Raw genomic sequence first — 15,704 nt, 5'->3', positions numbered from 1 at the left:
AAGTGCCTGCCATATGCATCATGTCTTTAATACTGACAACCAAGAAAACGTCCGGGGACAAGTCCTCACCACCACCGTAAGAGTAAGGTTCACGGGCTGATCTGTCCTGTCCTTTTAGAAAGCTAGAGCACACAGGTGCCCCGGTCATGAGCCATCTGTTTCTTTTGCCTTCATTACAGCTTCACAGAATAATTATATAATATTGCAAGTAATACTTGTATATTTCTACAAATGAAGAAACAGCAGCTGTCAAACATTGGGTCAGCTATCTTTTCTACTTTCAAAGTATTCTAGAGTACAAAAGTCCACACATTTTTCTTTATGCCTAATATGTAATTCAACAAACACTAAAATCCATGCTAAATTTTAAACTTCCTTTTTTATACTTTTAATTTTGAAATAATTTTATATTTGCAAGAAAATTTGCAAGAAAAAGCACTCTTCACCCATATTGCCCAAATGTCCTACTATTAGTACACCACAGCAGTAAAAACTAGGAAATTAACTTTGGTACAGGAAATTAACATTGTACAGTATTATTATCTTATCTAAAGATTCTAATCAAATTTCACCCAGTGTCCCAATAATATCTTTGTTTTTTCTGGTCCAGGAGCTAATCCATGGCTATATGACACATTTAATAATTTTTGTGTCTCATTGAGACAGGTTGTTTTTTTTTTTGTGTGTGTGTGTTACTGGAATGAAACCCAAAGGCATTGTACCTCCGAGCTACACCCCTAGCCCTATTTTTTTAGTCTTTTTATTTTTGAAACCTGGTCTCACTGAGTTGCAAAGGGCCTCGCTAAGTAGCTGAGGCTGTCTGCAAACTGCGATCTTCCGTCTCAGCCTCCCAAGTACTGGGATCACAAGCGTGTACCACCATGCCTGGCCATTGAGACAGTTTTTTAAAGTTTTGTTTTTAGTTTAAAGTATGGCAAGTTATTTTTTTAGGATGTGCAAAATATTGAATTTTCCTGCTGTTTTCTCATGATTAAATTCAGTTATGGATGTTGAGTAAGAATTCACAGAAATGACCTTGTGTCCCTCTCAGTGTATTCTAATAGGATCCTGTGAGGTTAGTTTGACAATTACTGGTAATGTCAACTTTGACCACTTGATTAAGGTGATGTCTGCTAAATCTTCCTAATGTAAAGTTACTACTTTTCCCTCTGTAATTAATAAATATCTTGAGGGGAGATACTTTGAGACTACATGAACATCCAGGGTTTTTTTTATCTTTTTTCTTTTTATATGTGTGCATGTGGTACTCAAGACTGAACCCAGGATTTTTCCACCACTGAACCACATCCCCATATTTTGTATATTGAAATAGGATCACCGGGCGTGGTGGTGCACGCTTGTAATCCCCGCATTTGGGAGGCTGAGACAGGAGGATCCTGGTTCACAGCCAGCCTCAGCTGCTTAGTGAGGCCCTTTGCAACTCAGTGAGACCCTGTTTCAAAATAAAGAATAAAAAATAGGGCTGGGGGTATAGCTCAGAGGTAGGATGCCCCTGGGTTCCATCCCCAGTACCGCAAAAAAAAAAAAAAAAAAAAAAGAAAGAAAGAAAAGAAAAGAAGAAAAGAAAAGAAAAGAAAGAGGCTTTCACTATGATACTGCATACTGGTCTCCAAGTTGGGGGCATTCTGTGTCCGCACAAATCCCGGGTTTTGTTTTACTTATGCATACTAATTTTGCCGTTCACTGATGACTTTTGCCTACAGCCATTATTACTGTGATGTTTGCCAAATGGTGAACATCTAATTCCATAATCCCTTTGCATTTATTATTTGGAATTTTACTGGAAAGAGCTTTTCCTTGTCCTCTATTTATTCAAAAATTATATTATGAACTCTTAAGATGCCTTTGTCTTTGTATGGGCGTATTCATTACTATTATTATTTATTTTGTTGTTTAAATTGTCTCAGTATTAGCTCCTTGGGAGCCTCTTTATATTGGCTCCTGGGTCAATATGTCCCCAGCAATTTTTGATCATCTACTCGATTTCTGGCATCATAATATTCTAAGCCTGATTTCGTACTTTTTCTGCCACATCCCTAACGTAAGCCATTTTTTTTCATGGAGACCTGGTCAGAGAAAAATGCCATAGACAGAACTGGAAACTTGTGAGATTACTTGACACGCCGAAAACATTCAAATATCGTGGGTACGTTTGTCATTTCACATACCAACAATATTGTCAGTACGATTTTTTAGATGTCATTTTTAAAGGCTCGGTCTATAAAAACAATGACATAGTAAAAAAAATCTCAATATTTTGCATACAAGGAAAAATAACCATCACATTTACTATGTTTCCAATGGGCCCTTTAAAACTGTTTTTAAATTTTTATTTTATGACTATTTATAGATGTAAGAATAAAGGGATGGTAAAAACAACAAATGAGCCAGGCGTGGTGGCGCACGCTTGTAATCCCCGCGCTTGGGAGGCTGAGACAGGAGGATCGCACGGGTTCGAAGCCAGCCTCAGGTACTTAGGCTCTCAGCAACTTAGTGAGACCCTGTTTCCAAATAAAATATAAAAAAGGTCTGGGAGTATAGCCCGGAGGTAGAAAGCCTCTGGGTTCCACCCCCAGTACCACACACACACACACACACACACACACACACGACCTGAGCATAGCAAACCAATTTGCCTAGTTTTGCAGGTATATGTTACAAATGTGGCATCTCTTTTGAAGGCAACTAACTGATTCTCAGCTGTAATTCCTACTATTATTATTATTATTATTATTATTATTATTAATTATTAAGGCATTCTACTTTCAAGCTGTCAGTGCAATTTTATTTCTTATTTGGAAACAGGGTCTTGCTAGGTTGAGGAGAGTCTTACTGCTTGCTGAGGTTGTCCTCAAACCTGCGGTCCTCCCTTCTCAGCCTCCCAAGTACTGAGATTCAGCTGTCATTATGAACCTAAAACATTTAGTTTGTCATAAATACTGATTCTAGATTTTAAATAAATTTCTACTAGGTCTCTGGTTCTTCTTGCATTATCACAATGTAATACTGTTAAAACGTTTGAAAGCTCATAGTTATGTAGAAAGGGTATAGCCAACTTTTTGTTCTATAATTATACAAATATTTTCAGTTTTACAGATGTCAATTATGTTGATCAACGGAATGAACATTTTTATTCACAATACTTGTCCCTCAAATCACTCATATATAGTATACCTACTTTAGCATTTTTTAATCATTTATGAGTCATATCAAGTAAACTTTTATTCACCAATACCACAAAATATAAAAGAATTGTCATATCTTTTTATTTTGAAGAACTGGGGTTTGAACCCAGGGGCATTCAACCTCTGAACAATACCATCAGCCCTATTTTTTATTCTTTATTTTGAAACAGGCCCTCACTAAGTAGCCGAGGCTGGCCCCAAACCTGCGATCCTCCTGTCTCAGCCTCCCAAGTACTGGGATTACAAGTGTGCACCACCACGCCTGGCAAGAATTGTCATATCTTTCTACTAAAATAAGATGGCCCAGGCCCTTGGTGAAAATATTGAATTGTGAAATCCTGCCTATTGAATGACAAAAGGATTAGATTGTCCTGGTTTTTTTTTATATAAACATACTATTGCTTCTTTGATTAGAGTTTGAGGACATTTACTTAGCCTAGAGCCCTGTAGCCCAAGATCCTGCTCATGTGCATAGCTTGGCCTCACTGGGGTCTGAAGTGCTTCTGTGTCTTTGCCTCCGTTTTCTCACCCATATAATAATTATGAAATGCTTTTGCTAATTTTCCTTTCTTTCCCATAACAGGGAGATAATTAAAATTCTGAGTTCTTAACCATGTTAACGAAAACTAAAAAAGAATATGTCTCTGGATGAAGATAATGTCTCTGAACTTGTTTTATACCTTCTTGAAATATATTACTTTGACAACACAGAAACAAGAAGGATGATGTACTAGTGGTGACTTATTTATTCATTTCTATAATTCCATGACTTCTGGTTTTCTTATCGTTTTGGATTTTAAAATATGGCTGGATATAATTGAGTGGTGATGAAACAATTCCTAGGATAATAAGATAGCAAACGGTGTCGAGATGTAGAAAATGTATAATCACTTTGATCCATCATTATCATCATCATCATACCTGCAATCCTCCTGTCTCAGCCTCCCAAGTACTGGGATTACAAGCGTGTGCCACCACGCTCAATTTTGATTGTATATTACATCTTGGATTTTTAAAAATGACCATTGACCTAAATGATAATACTAAGAAAATGGGTTTTATCCTATTAAAAATAAGTTTCTTCTCTTTGACTTTTGAGAAGCCTCTAAGAAATAATGGAAGTAATGAAATATCAAACTTTTCAAGTAAAAGTGCTCTCCAAAGAAACTTAAAAGCTAAACTTGGATCTAGTGCACCCTCGTGTTATTTCAGTGGCTAAGAAGTTTGATTCAGTCATACAGTGAATAAAAGGAACAAGAAACATAGGCAAGACTTCTTCCTTAAATCTGATACACCACAGAAGGAAATTATTGATGCAACTCACCCCTTAATTTACTTCTTCTGTTACCTGGAGGTCATATTGTGCTTCACATGAGTAGACAGAGACTTGTCAAAAGTCAAAGAAAAAAAACAACTTCTTCCTCTTCTCCTTCTTCTTCTTCTTCTTCTCCTTCTCCTTCTCCTTCTCCTTCTCCTTCTCCTTCTCCTTCTCCTTCTCCTTCTTCTCCTCCTCCTCCTCCTCCTCCTCATTATTATTATTATTATTATTATTATTATTATTATTATTATTTGGTGGTACTGGGGTTCCTGGAAGCCCTTCTACCTCCGGGCTACACTCCCAGACCTAGTTTTACATTTTTATTTGGAAACGTCTCCTAAGCCAGCGTGCGCGGCTGGCTTCGAACCTGCGCGATCCTCCTGTCTCTGCCTCCCAAGCGCAGGGATTACAAGCGTGCGCCACCACGCCTGGCAGAAACTTATTTTTAATAGGATAAAACCCATTTTCTTAGTATTATCATTTATGAGCTACTGAAAATTTTGCTAAATACAGTGAAAAGGACTACTAGACCCAGAGTCTGAGAGATGTACTTTTAGTTTGGGCTTAGATGTCAAGCGCATCTGTGTATGAGGGGAAGCTAGGGAGTGCATAGTACACACGATGTCTGAGTAGCTCTGGACGTCATGGAGAGGGCAGAGAACGTGGTCCTTGGAAGCAAGGCAGGACGAGAACTTGCTTCTTGAGGCTCAGCCTCCTGGTCTCTTGCTTTTCTCATTGGAACTGAGTCTGGCCTCACCGAGTTGTTGTACTTAATAAACTAGTAGAGAATATGAGACCCAGGAGCACTGGAACTGTTTGAAGCATCTTTGCCTTTTCTCTGCCTAGAAATACCTAAGTATGTCTTACTTACATGAACACATCGTGTTAATCATTTTTGCGAAATGCAGAGTGGAAAGTGCCAGACATGATACACTTGCTAGGTTGTCCTGTGTGTGCTCAAGACATTTGAGACATTTTCTTTCCCTTTATCCTAAAAAGTCTTTAGGAAAAGATGTGGGTGCATTGTTTTAGCAGGTCCGGGAAAAAACGGGAAGGAAAAAATTGGGGGACATTTTCTAGAGCCTGATATTTGATATAGATTTGTACTACTGAGGCTCATCTGGGATGATGTAAGAACATGGCACCCGTGTCACAGGTCCCGTTCTGTTGTCTCCTCCTTCAGATCTTCATTAACAACGAGTGGCAGGATTCAGAGAGTGGGAGAGTGTTCCCCGTCTACAATCCAGCCACAGGAGAGCAGGTGTGCGATGTTCAGGAAGCAGACAAGGTAACCGTCTTAGAAAACATCCACGCTCAGCCGCGGGCGGCGTGTGCTGTCGGCATGGCGCGGGGCGGCTCGCCCTCCACTTGGAGGCTTCCCTCAGCCATGCCCCCTCCTCTCCCACAGGCAGATGTAGACAAAGCAGTGCAGGCGGCCCGCCTCGCCTTCTCTCTTGGCTCAGTGTGGAGAAGGATGGACGCTTCAGAAAGAGGACGTCTGTTGGACAAGCTCGCGGACTTGGTGGAACGAGACAGGGCATTTCTTGCAGTAAGTAACCTAAGAAAACAGCCATTCTTCTCTCCAGCTTTACCGTTCCACTGGAATTTGGGTTCCTTATTCTCTCTGAAAATATACTGTGAAGCAGATAGAGCCCGGAAGGGGAAAGTGAGGGAGTGCATAGTACACGGGAAAAACGAGAGGTGCTTGGATTTGAGATCAGGCACCGTCTGGGATCAGCCTAGTGTTTATTCTCACTGCATTTTTTGGGGGGTGTGGGTTCTGGGGGTGGAACCCAGGGGCATTCAACCTCTGAGCTACACCCCTTGCCCTATTTTTTTATTCTTTATTTTGAAACCTGGTCTCACTGAGTTGCAGAGGGCCTCACTAAGTAGCTGAGGCTGTCCGCGAACCCCGATCCTCCCATCTCAGCCTCCCGAATGCTGGGATTACAAGCGTGCGCCACCACGCCCGGCTATTCTCACTGCATTTTGAAGAAAAATCATAGCATCCTATGACAGGGAAGGAGGATCTTCCTTTCTCACACCTCCAACTCCCTTGACAAACAAAGTAAAATCCACCAAGGACAGGAGAGACACTAACGACTCTTTGAGAATCAGCAGGACCCGTCTTCCCCTGCCCAGAGGCAGCTGCTCATGGCTGGAGAAGTCTTCAGCAGCAGAGGTCACCTTACGGACCTCGCCTGCACTCTGCTGTTGTCCGCCATTTCTGGGACTGACAGAAAGGAGAGTCAGCAAGGGGCAGTAACTTTTTTTCACTGGAACAATCATTTTTTCTCATATAAGGAACTACTCTTGCCCTAGTGGGTTTTGTTGTTCCTCTTCTAAAAATAAAAGTCAGCCAGGCGTGGTGGCAAACGCTTGTAATCCCAGTACATGGGAGGCTGAGACAGGAGGATCACAGTTCATGGTTAGCCTTAGCTACATAGTGAGGCCCTCTGCAACTCAGTGAGATCGTTTCAAAATAAAGGATAAAAAGTCGGGCTGGGGGTGTAGCTCAGACGTAGAATGCCCCTGGGTTCCATCCCCAGTACAATAATTAATTAATTAACTGTCAATTTCTTAGAGAATACATCTATTTTGGAATCTTGTGCCATTTAGGAATGCATGCACTTTACATCGCCCCCTGGATGACAGTTGATAATTTACTATCCAGGGCTTCCTTGTCGTGGCTTGGATGCCATGAGTACCATATCCTTTCTCCTGCTTTGGGAAACAGGCTATTGTTGGACTTGCTTTAGGGGAAGAAGCGTTAGTGTCCTTCCTGAGTGTTCTTCTACCATGGCTCTTCCCTCTCCACTCAGAGTATGGAAACAAAATTGATTCCTTTATGAAGATGGCTGGGGAATCTGGCTTATTTATGTCACACTTAATTGTCTTTAAAAATAATCTACCAAGCCGGGCGTGGTGGCGCACGCTTGTAATCCCAGCATTTGGGAGACTGAGACCGGAGGATCATGGTTCTCGGACAGCCTCATCTACTTAGTGAGGCCCTTTGCAACTCAGTGAGACCCTGTTTCCAAATAAAGAATAAAAAAATAGGGCCGGGGGTGTAGCTCAGAGGTACAATGCCCCTGGGTTCCATCCCCAGTGCCTAAAAAAAAAAATCTAACAAAATGTTTATTATAAGAAAGATGCTTTATAGTGAAGGAGCTTTTTCCTGCACTTCCTGGAGGTTCACAAGACACTTGGAGAACAATGGTGTGTCATGTTTGTGTTTTCCTCATTGCTGGATTATAATTTCCTTAAGAATATTAAGAATAACTTTTTATTCTTAATTTAGTTGTTTTTTTTTGCAGTACTAGGGATGAAACCCAGGGGCATTCTACCTCCGAGCTATACTCCCAGCCCTATTTTTTGTTCTTTATTTGGAAACAGAGTCTCACTGAATTGCTGAGAGCCTCAGTAAGTAGCCGATTAAATCTTCCAGTCTCAGCCTCCCAAGTACTGGGATTGCAAGCATGCACTACCACGCCCGGCTCTTTAGTCTTTATTTTAAAACAGAATTTCATTGAGTTTCAAAGAGCCTCACTAAGTAGCCTTACGGAGACTGTCCGTGAACCCGAATCCTCCTTTTTCAGCCTTCCAAATGCTGGGATTACAAGCGTGCACCACCATGTCCGGCAAGAATAAAAATTTTTTATTTTTATTTTTATTTTTTGGTGGTACTGAGGGTGGAACCCAGGGGCTTTTCTACCTCCGGGCTATACTCAATACCAAACCTATTTTATATTTTATTTGGAAACAGGGTCTCACAAAGTTGCTGAGAGCCTCACTAAGTAGCTGAGACTGGCCTCGAACCTGTGCAATCTTCCTGTCTCAGCCTCCCAAGTGCTGGGACTAGAAGCACGGGCCACCACGTCCAGCTAATTACTCATTTTTTGTCTTCTTAGCATAATTCCTAGTACATAAATGGTAGACAAGGATACATAGATAGTAATGTCTGAATTACATATATATAATAATTGAAACATTGGATTAATAGCATCTACTAGAAGATGATATAGTTTATTTTTATAGCTTCCTATAAAATAAATTGTCCCCATTTTTCATCCATATGTCTCTCTCTGAGACCAAATCTTACTTCCCATCCCAGTTAAACGAGATTTCCACCGGGCATGGTGACGCATGCTTGTAATTCCATCACTTGGGAGGCTGAGAAAGGAGGGTTGTGCAGGCTTGAAGCCAGCCTCAGCTACTTAGTGAGGCTCTCAGCAACTTGGTGAGAACTTGTTTCAAAATAAAGAATAAAAATTAGGGCTGAGCCGGGTGTGGTGGCACACGCTTGTAATCCCCGCTCTTGGGAGGCTGAGACAGGAGGATCATACAGGTTTGAAGCCAGCCTCAGCTACTTAGTGAGGCTCTCAGCAACTTAGTGAGACCCTGTTTCCAAATAAAATAGAAAATGGGTCTGGGAGTGTAGCCTGGAGGTAGAAAGCCTCTGGGTTCCATCCCCAGTAACACACACACACACACACACACACACACACACACACACACACAATTAAATGAGATTTCCAACTTTCAAATATTCCAAGCCATGGGAGAAGTATTTTTAGTGAGAGGTAGACTCTGAGACCAAGAGGGAGCTCCTGATGGAAATTATTACTCCATCTAAAGTAAACATAAGCCGGGCATGGTGGTACACGCTTGTAATCCCAGCATTTGGGAGGCTGAGACCAGAGACCAGAGGATCGCGGTTCGCAGACAGCCTCAGCACAACTCAGTGAGGCTCTCCACAACTTCATGAGACCCTGCTTCAAAAATAAAGAATTAAAAAAAAAAATAGGGCAAGTCGCATAGCTTGGAGGTAGAATGCCCATGGGTTCCATAAAAAATAAATAAAAAATAAATAAAAAATAAATAAAAAATAAGCATAATGAGCTTGACATGGCGCTGGCAGTTCTTAGTGGATTTGGTGTCGGCCCTCACGGGGACCCTTAGGGAGCCCTCATAGAGTCTGTTGATTATTGGTTCTTCTTCTCTCTGAGTGGTGTTAGGGGATGGAGAAGGTAATGCCATCTTATGAACAGATAAATGATCTAGAAAGTGCTGGAAAATAACTTGATTCCCTTTAATAAAGGTGAGCCAGTACACAGTTACAGGTAATATGATTTTTAGATGTTTCATTTTGTACATTTAGTAAATAGATAAACTGAAATATTGTAAATATTTCCATCCTATTGAATGAAGAATATTTAAAATTTAGCTTTATCAGTGATTAAGTAATTTTTACACTAGCATGTGTTATAAAATGTCCGTATACAGAAAAACATCAAATTATAAACATGTTTTTATTTATTTAATTTTTTAAACTTCTATCTTCAATATCTCGCACATCGGAATATTCTTTTTCTATTATATTCATTTATTATTGTTTTAGTTGCAAACAATCAGTTTAGGAACATGTCATTTAAAACAATATGTCTAGAATGTAAATCTGCTTATATTCCTATTTTTATGAACTGAATCAGATATTTCTCTCTCTCTCTCTCTCTCTCTCTCTCTCTCTCTCTCTCTCTTTCTCTCTCTCTCTTTTTTTTTTTTTTTGCATTACTGGGGATTGAACCCAGGGGCATATTACCTCTGAGCTACACCCCCAGCCCAATTTTATTCTTTATTTTGAAACAGAGTCTCACTAAGTTGCAGAGGGCCTCACTAAGTAGCTGAGGCTGGCTGCAAACCTGCGGTCCTCCTGTCTCAGCCTCCCAAGTACTGAGATTACAAGTGTGCGCCATCACGCCTAGCAGTTATTTTACTCTTAATAGATAATGGTTGTTAACATGAATGCCCCCCCCCCACCAAAAAAAAAAAACCAAGCCTTTAGGTTGTTAAAGTCTGGGCTTCCCTAAGAGGAGAGCTTGTTTCTTTGGTGGTTATAAGTAAACTTATTGTGCTCTGTGAATATTTCATTTCTCAGCATGGGTATTGTAGCAGTGGAAAAAACTTTATATACCACCAATTGCATAAAAAGCTCATGTCTTCATTTATCTATTGATTCAGATGAAAAAAATAAATCCCCACTCAGCTCTGGTTATTAAAATAACAGAAGCTGTTTGAACAGTAGACAATTTCTTTATCATCAAAGGAATAATGTTTTTATGAATTTGGATAGGAGCTACTGAAAACACACAGGCATAAGAACATTGTACACATATACTCACTGTGGTTTTTACTAGAAACTCAACCAAACTTGTAATACGAGAAATCTCTTTTGAGAAATCAGAGTTGGACAAGTTTGTGTCACCATTCACATTAACTGGTATTACCTCTCTTCCTTTTTCTCTTTTGCCTTTTGCTCCGGAAACAATTTAATGTATCACTGGGGAGTGCTAGGAATAAACTCCTCTTTATTTCTTTTCCTACAGACCATGGAGTCCCTCAACGGTGGCAAACCATTCCTGCAGGCGTTTTACGTGGATTTACAAGGTGTCATCAAAACTCTGCGATACTACGCGGGCTGGGCTGATAAAATTCACGGAATGACCATTCCTGTAGGTGTGTGGAATCTGAATATGTCGGAAAGGGGAATGCAAGACTCCACCAGAAACAAGACTCATATAACACAGAGATGATACGCTTCGAGAGCTGGAGCTGAGCAGCGGAGGAAACTCAGGCCTCAAAAGCTTTTTTTTTTTTTTTTGTGGCACTGGGGGCGGAACCCCCGGGCTTTCTACTTCTGGGCTACACCCCCAGACCTATTTTATAATTTATTTGGAAACAGGGGTCTCACTAAGTTGCTGAGAGCCTCACTAAGTAGCTGAGGCTGGCTTTGAACCTGTGCTATCCTCCTGTCTCAGCCTCCCAAGTGCTGGGATTACAAGCTCACGCCACCACGCCCGGCTGACAGTAAATTTAAGAAGTATTATGACCATTTTACAGGAAAGTCATGAAACAGTAAGGGTCGAGTGTCTTAAGTAAGGCCACTTGGCTAGTCCATGGCAGGTCTGAGATTCAAACCCGCGTTTGTTCCGTCTAACCCATTGTAAACCTTCTTACGGAAACTGGTGTAGCAGGGAGGAGGGTGGTGGTGAAGAGGCCATTTGCCTTGGTGAGGTCTTCGCCCCTCTGCAGATTTTCAGATCAATATACGGTTAGTTGACTCTCATTATTGCTGGTAGCTATGCTCTAAAACCTTGCCATGGACAACAACATAGTGAATACTGAGCTATTGCTCCTGGTGGAAACGCAGGGCAAGTTCTTGTGAACTTCTAGTCAGAACATTTTTGTCACCATGCAGAATATAACCTTGTTTTTTGTGATTTTCTATTGAAAGGCCTTTTCTTTAATATACATTGTTGACATATAAATATTAAATTCATGGCCAAACAGGCAACAGCGCTATTAGCTCATGCCTGGATGAATCTGATCAAACAAATGTATTTTCTCCTTAAGACGCATCACAGTCCAGGCTTGGTGGCACATGGCTGTAATCCTGGTACTTGGGAGGCTGAATCAAGAGGATTGCAGGTTCGAGGCTAGCCTCAACAATTTTTCAAGACCCTCAGTAATTTAGTAAGATCTGTTTCAAATTAAAAAAATAAAAAGGTCTAATGCCCCTGGGTATTACCTTCCATTCACTAAGGCCAGTCACCTCCTCTATAGACAAAGAAACCAAGTCCAGAGATGTAAAGCGCGACTGTCCTTATGACCGTGGAATGGAACAGTGGTAGAGCTATCATTCAGATAACTTCTTAGACTTTTGGGGAGAACAGCACTAGTGCCGCTTCTTGCTAATGTAAAGTTTAATCATTTGTATAGGCACTTACAGAGTTTATCAGAGGTCTGTGTGGTGTCAGTATGCACAGAAATCCATGAGGATGCGTAATGGGATCATTGGTTTTCATTGGTCTAGTTGTAATACTGGGATCATCAACAGGGCTGCTAGAATTACAGAAAGGTGATTCTGTATGAATATTAGAGACAAAATTACCTTTCATTCACTAAACTATGTTACAGATTTTTATACTATTGAATAAATTCAATATATATATATATATATATATATATATAATTTGCTGCAATTCTTTTTTTTTTTAAATTTATTTTTTATTGGTGCAATGTATTCATACATCATAGTGGTATAAATAAGATACTTTTGTAGACATACATGCACACATCGCCCAGTTAGCCCCTACCCGATCCCCACCCCATTCCCTCCCCATCCCTCCTTCCCACGCTTGGCTTAGTGGTTGACATCTAGTATTATAGCAATTTATACAATATTAACATTGATAATCTCACATAACAGTTTCATTTGTCTGGTACCAAACTTTTGATGACTTAAAGATAACATTTCAATATTTCTTTTTGCTTTCTTTCTTACCAGAGAATATTTTTTTTCTTTTTTTTTTTTTTAGGTGAAACTATCATACATTTATTTATTTATTTTTCAGAAAAAAAAATCTATCCTGATATGGAATATGGGCTCTAGATACCCAAAAAAGTCTCAAAGAAGAACAAAGCTAGAAGATGTATATTTTCTGATTTCAAACCATATAAAGCTACAATAATTGAAACAGTGTAGTACTGTTCTAAAGGCAGATATATAAACCATTGGAGCTAAATAAAAGCCTAGAGATAAATTCTTCCATACATTGTCAAGTTATTTTTGACAAGGTTTCCATGAACTTTTGGTGGAGGAAATACTAGTCTTTTAACTAAATATTGTTGAAAAATAATAATAAATGAAAAATAATAAAATTGGACCCTTACCTAACACATATACAAATATTAACTCAAAATAGATAAAGGACCTAAATATAAATCTTAATACTATCAGCTTTTAGAAGAAAATCTGGGTCATAAAACCTCACAACATTGAAATTGGAAGTGATTTCTTGGATATGATTTCAATGGCACAGGCAACAAAAGGGTAAATAAACTCCCTTAAAAAATAAAAAAATATTGTATATCCAAAGACAATGTAAACAGAGTTAAAAGTTACTGATGCTCTTCCAAGAGTTCCTCCTATGACCCATTTCTCCCTAACTCTCACATATTAGGGAAAGCATCTGATTTCTTATTTTTTGTGCCTGACTAATCTCACTTAGCATAATGTCCTCCAGCTCCATCCATTTCCCTGAAAATGATGTAATTGAGTTTTTTTTGATGGCTGAGTAAAATTCCATTGTGTACATATCCCACAGTTTTGTAATCCATTCATCTGTTGATGGACATCTTGGCTGGTTCCATAGTTTGGCTATGGTGAACTGTGCAGCTATGAACATAGATACGCATGCATTAGTTTGATAGCTTGGTTTCTTTTCTTTTGGGTAGATACCCAACAGTGGTATTGCTGGATCAAATGGTAGATTTGTTCCCATTCTTCTGAGGATTCTCCATACTGTTTTCCAAAGTGGTTGCACTAATTTGCAATCCCACCAACAATGTCTTAGAGTTCCCACTTCTCCACATCCTCGCCAGCATCTGTTGTTGTTTGTGTTTTGAATGATGGCCATTCTAGTTGGAGTTAGGTGAAATCTCAGGGTAGTTTTGATTTGCATCTCTCTGATTGCCAGTGATGTTGAGCATTTTTTCATGCATTTATTGGCCATTTGAATTTCTTCTTTTGTGAAGTGTCTATTTAGTTCATTTGCCCATTTTGTTATTGGATGTTTTGTTTTCTTAGTGTTGAGTTTCTTGAGTTCTCTGTATATTCTAGATATTAGTCCTCTATCAGTGGTGTAGGTGGCAAAAATCTTCTCCCATTCTGTTGGCTCTCGATTGAGATTCTTGATAGTTTCCTTTGCTGAACAGAAGCTCTTCAGTTTCATGCAATCCCATGTATTGATTCTCCTTTTAATTTGTTGTGCTTTTGGGGTCTTGTTGAGGAAATGTTTGTCTGTGCCTATGTGTTGTAGTGTTGGACCTATGCCCTCTTCAAGGAGCTTCAAAGTCTCTGGTTTAATTTCCAAGTCTTTGATCCATCGTGAGTTGACTTTTGTACAGGGTGAAAAAGTGGGATTAACATCCAATTTTCTGCATATGGTTAACCAGTTTTGCCAACACCATTTGTTGAAGAGGCTATCTTTTTTCCAGTGTATGTTTTTGGCCCCTTTGTCAAAAATCAATTGGCTGAAAGTGTGTGGACTTGTTTCTGGGTCTTCTATTCTGCTCCATTGGTCTATATATCTGTTCTTTTGCCAGTACCATGCTGTTTTTATTACAATGGCTTTGTAGTATAGTTTAAAGTCAGGTATTGTGATTCCTCCTGCGTGGTTTTTGTTGCTGAGAACTACCTTGGCTATTCTGGGCTTTTTGTTATTCCAGATAAATTTAAGGACTGATTTTTCTATGTCTGTGAGGAATGATCTTGGTAGTTTAATGGGCATTGCATTAAATCTGTAGATCAGTTTTGGGAGTATGGCCATTTTAATAATATTTATTCTGCCAATCCATGAACATGGAAGGTCTTTCCATCTTCTAAGATCTTCTTCGATTTCTTTTTTCAGTGTTTTATAATTTTCTTTGTAGAGATCTTTTACCTCCTTGGTCAAGTTTATTCCTAGGTATTTTATTTTTTTGTGGGAGATCCTGAGTGGAAGTGTTTTCTGAATTTCTTTTTCAGTGGATTTATGGTTGGTGTACAGGAAAGCTTCTGATTTTTTAAGATTGCTTTTGTATCCAGATACCTTGCTGAATTTGTTGATCAGTTCTATAAGCCTTTTGGTTGAGTTTGTTGGGTTTTCTAAGTATAGTATCATGTCATCTGCAAATAGTGAAAGCTTGAGTTCTTCTTTTCCTATTTGTACTCCTTTGATTTCCTTTTCTTGCCTTATTGCTCTGGCTAGAGTCTCTAGTACTATATTGAAGAGAAGTGGTGATAGTGGACATCCTTGTCTCGTTCCAGTTTTTAGGGGGAATTCTTGAAGTTTTTCCCCATTTAATATGATGTTGGCAGTGGGCTTATTGTAGATTGCCTTAATAATGTTGAGATATGTTCCTTCTATTCCAATTCTCTGCAGTGTTTTTATCATAAATGGATGTTGAATTTTATCAAATGCTTTTTCAGCATCTATTGAGATGATCATGTGGTTTTTGTCTTTGATTCTGTTTATATGATGAATTACATGGATTGATTTTCGTATATTGAACCAGCCTTGCATCCCTGGGATGAACCCTACCTGGTCATGGTGAATGATTTTCTTGATGTGGTTTTG

At 39.4% G+C, this 15,704-nt stretch overlaps 1 protein-coding gene across 2 annotated transcripts in view; it reads left to right on the top strand.

Annotated features, from left to right (window-relative positions):
- Positions 1 to 15,704, top strand: part of ALDH1A2 (aldehyde dehydrogenase 1 family member A2) — a gene marked incomplete at both ends in the record, with an annotated part of 93,101 nt that overhangs the window by 30,923 nt on the left and 46,474 nt on the right. For both annotated transcript variants that reach the window (XM_080690376.1, XM_080690375.1), the window contains 3 exons: positions 5,708 to 5,812; positions 5,933 to 6,073; positions 10,911 to 11,040. In XM_080690376.1, the coding sequence (XP_080546502.1) occupies positions 5,708 to 5,812; positions 5,933 to 6,073; positions 10,911 to 11,040 (376 nt within the window). The remainder of the gene's footprint in view (positions 1 to 5,707; positions 5,813 to 5,932; positions 6,074 to 10,910; positions 11,041 to 15,704) is intronic.

The sequence above is a fragment of the Muscardinus avellanarius genome (assembly GCF_963383645.1).
Source record: "Muscardinus avellanarius genome assembly, chromosome: 3".
Lineage (NCBI taxonomy): Eukaryota > Metazoa > Chordata > Mammalia > Rodentia > Gliridae > Muscardinus > Muscardinus avellanarius.
This window is presented reverse-complemented; position numbering and strand designations above follow the sequence as displayed.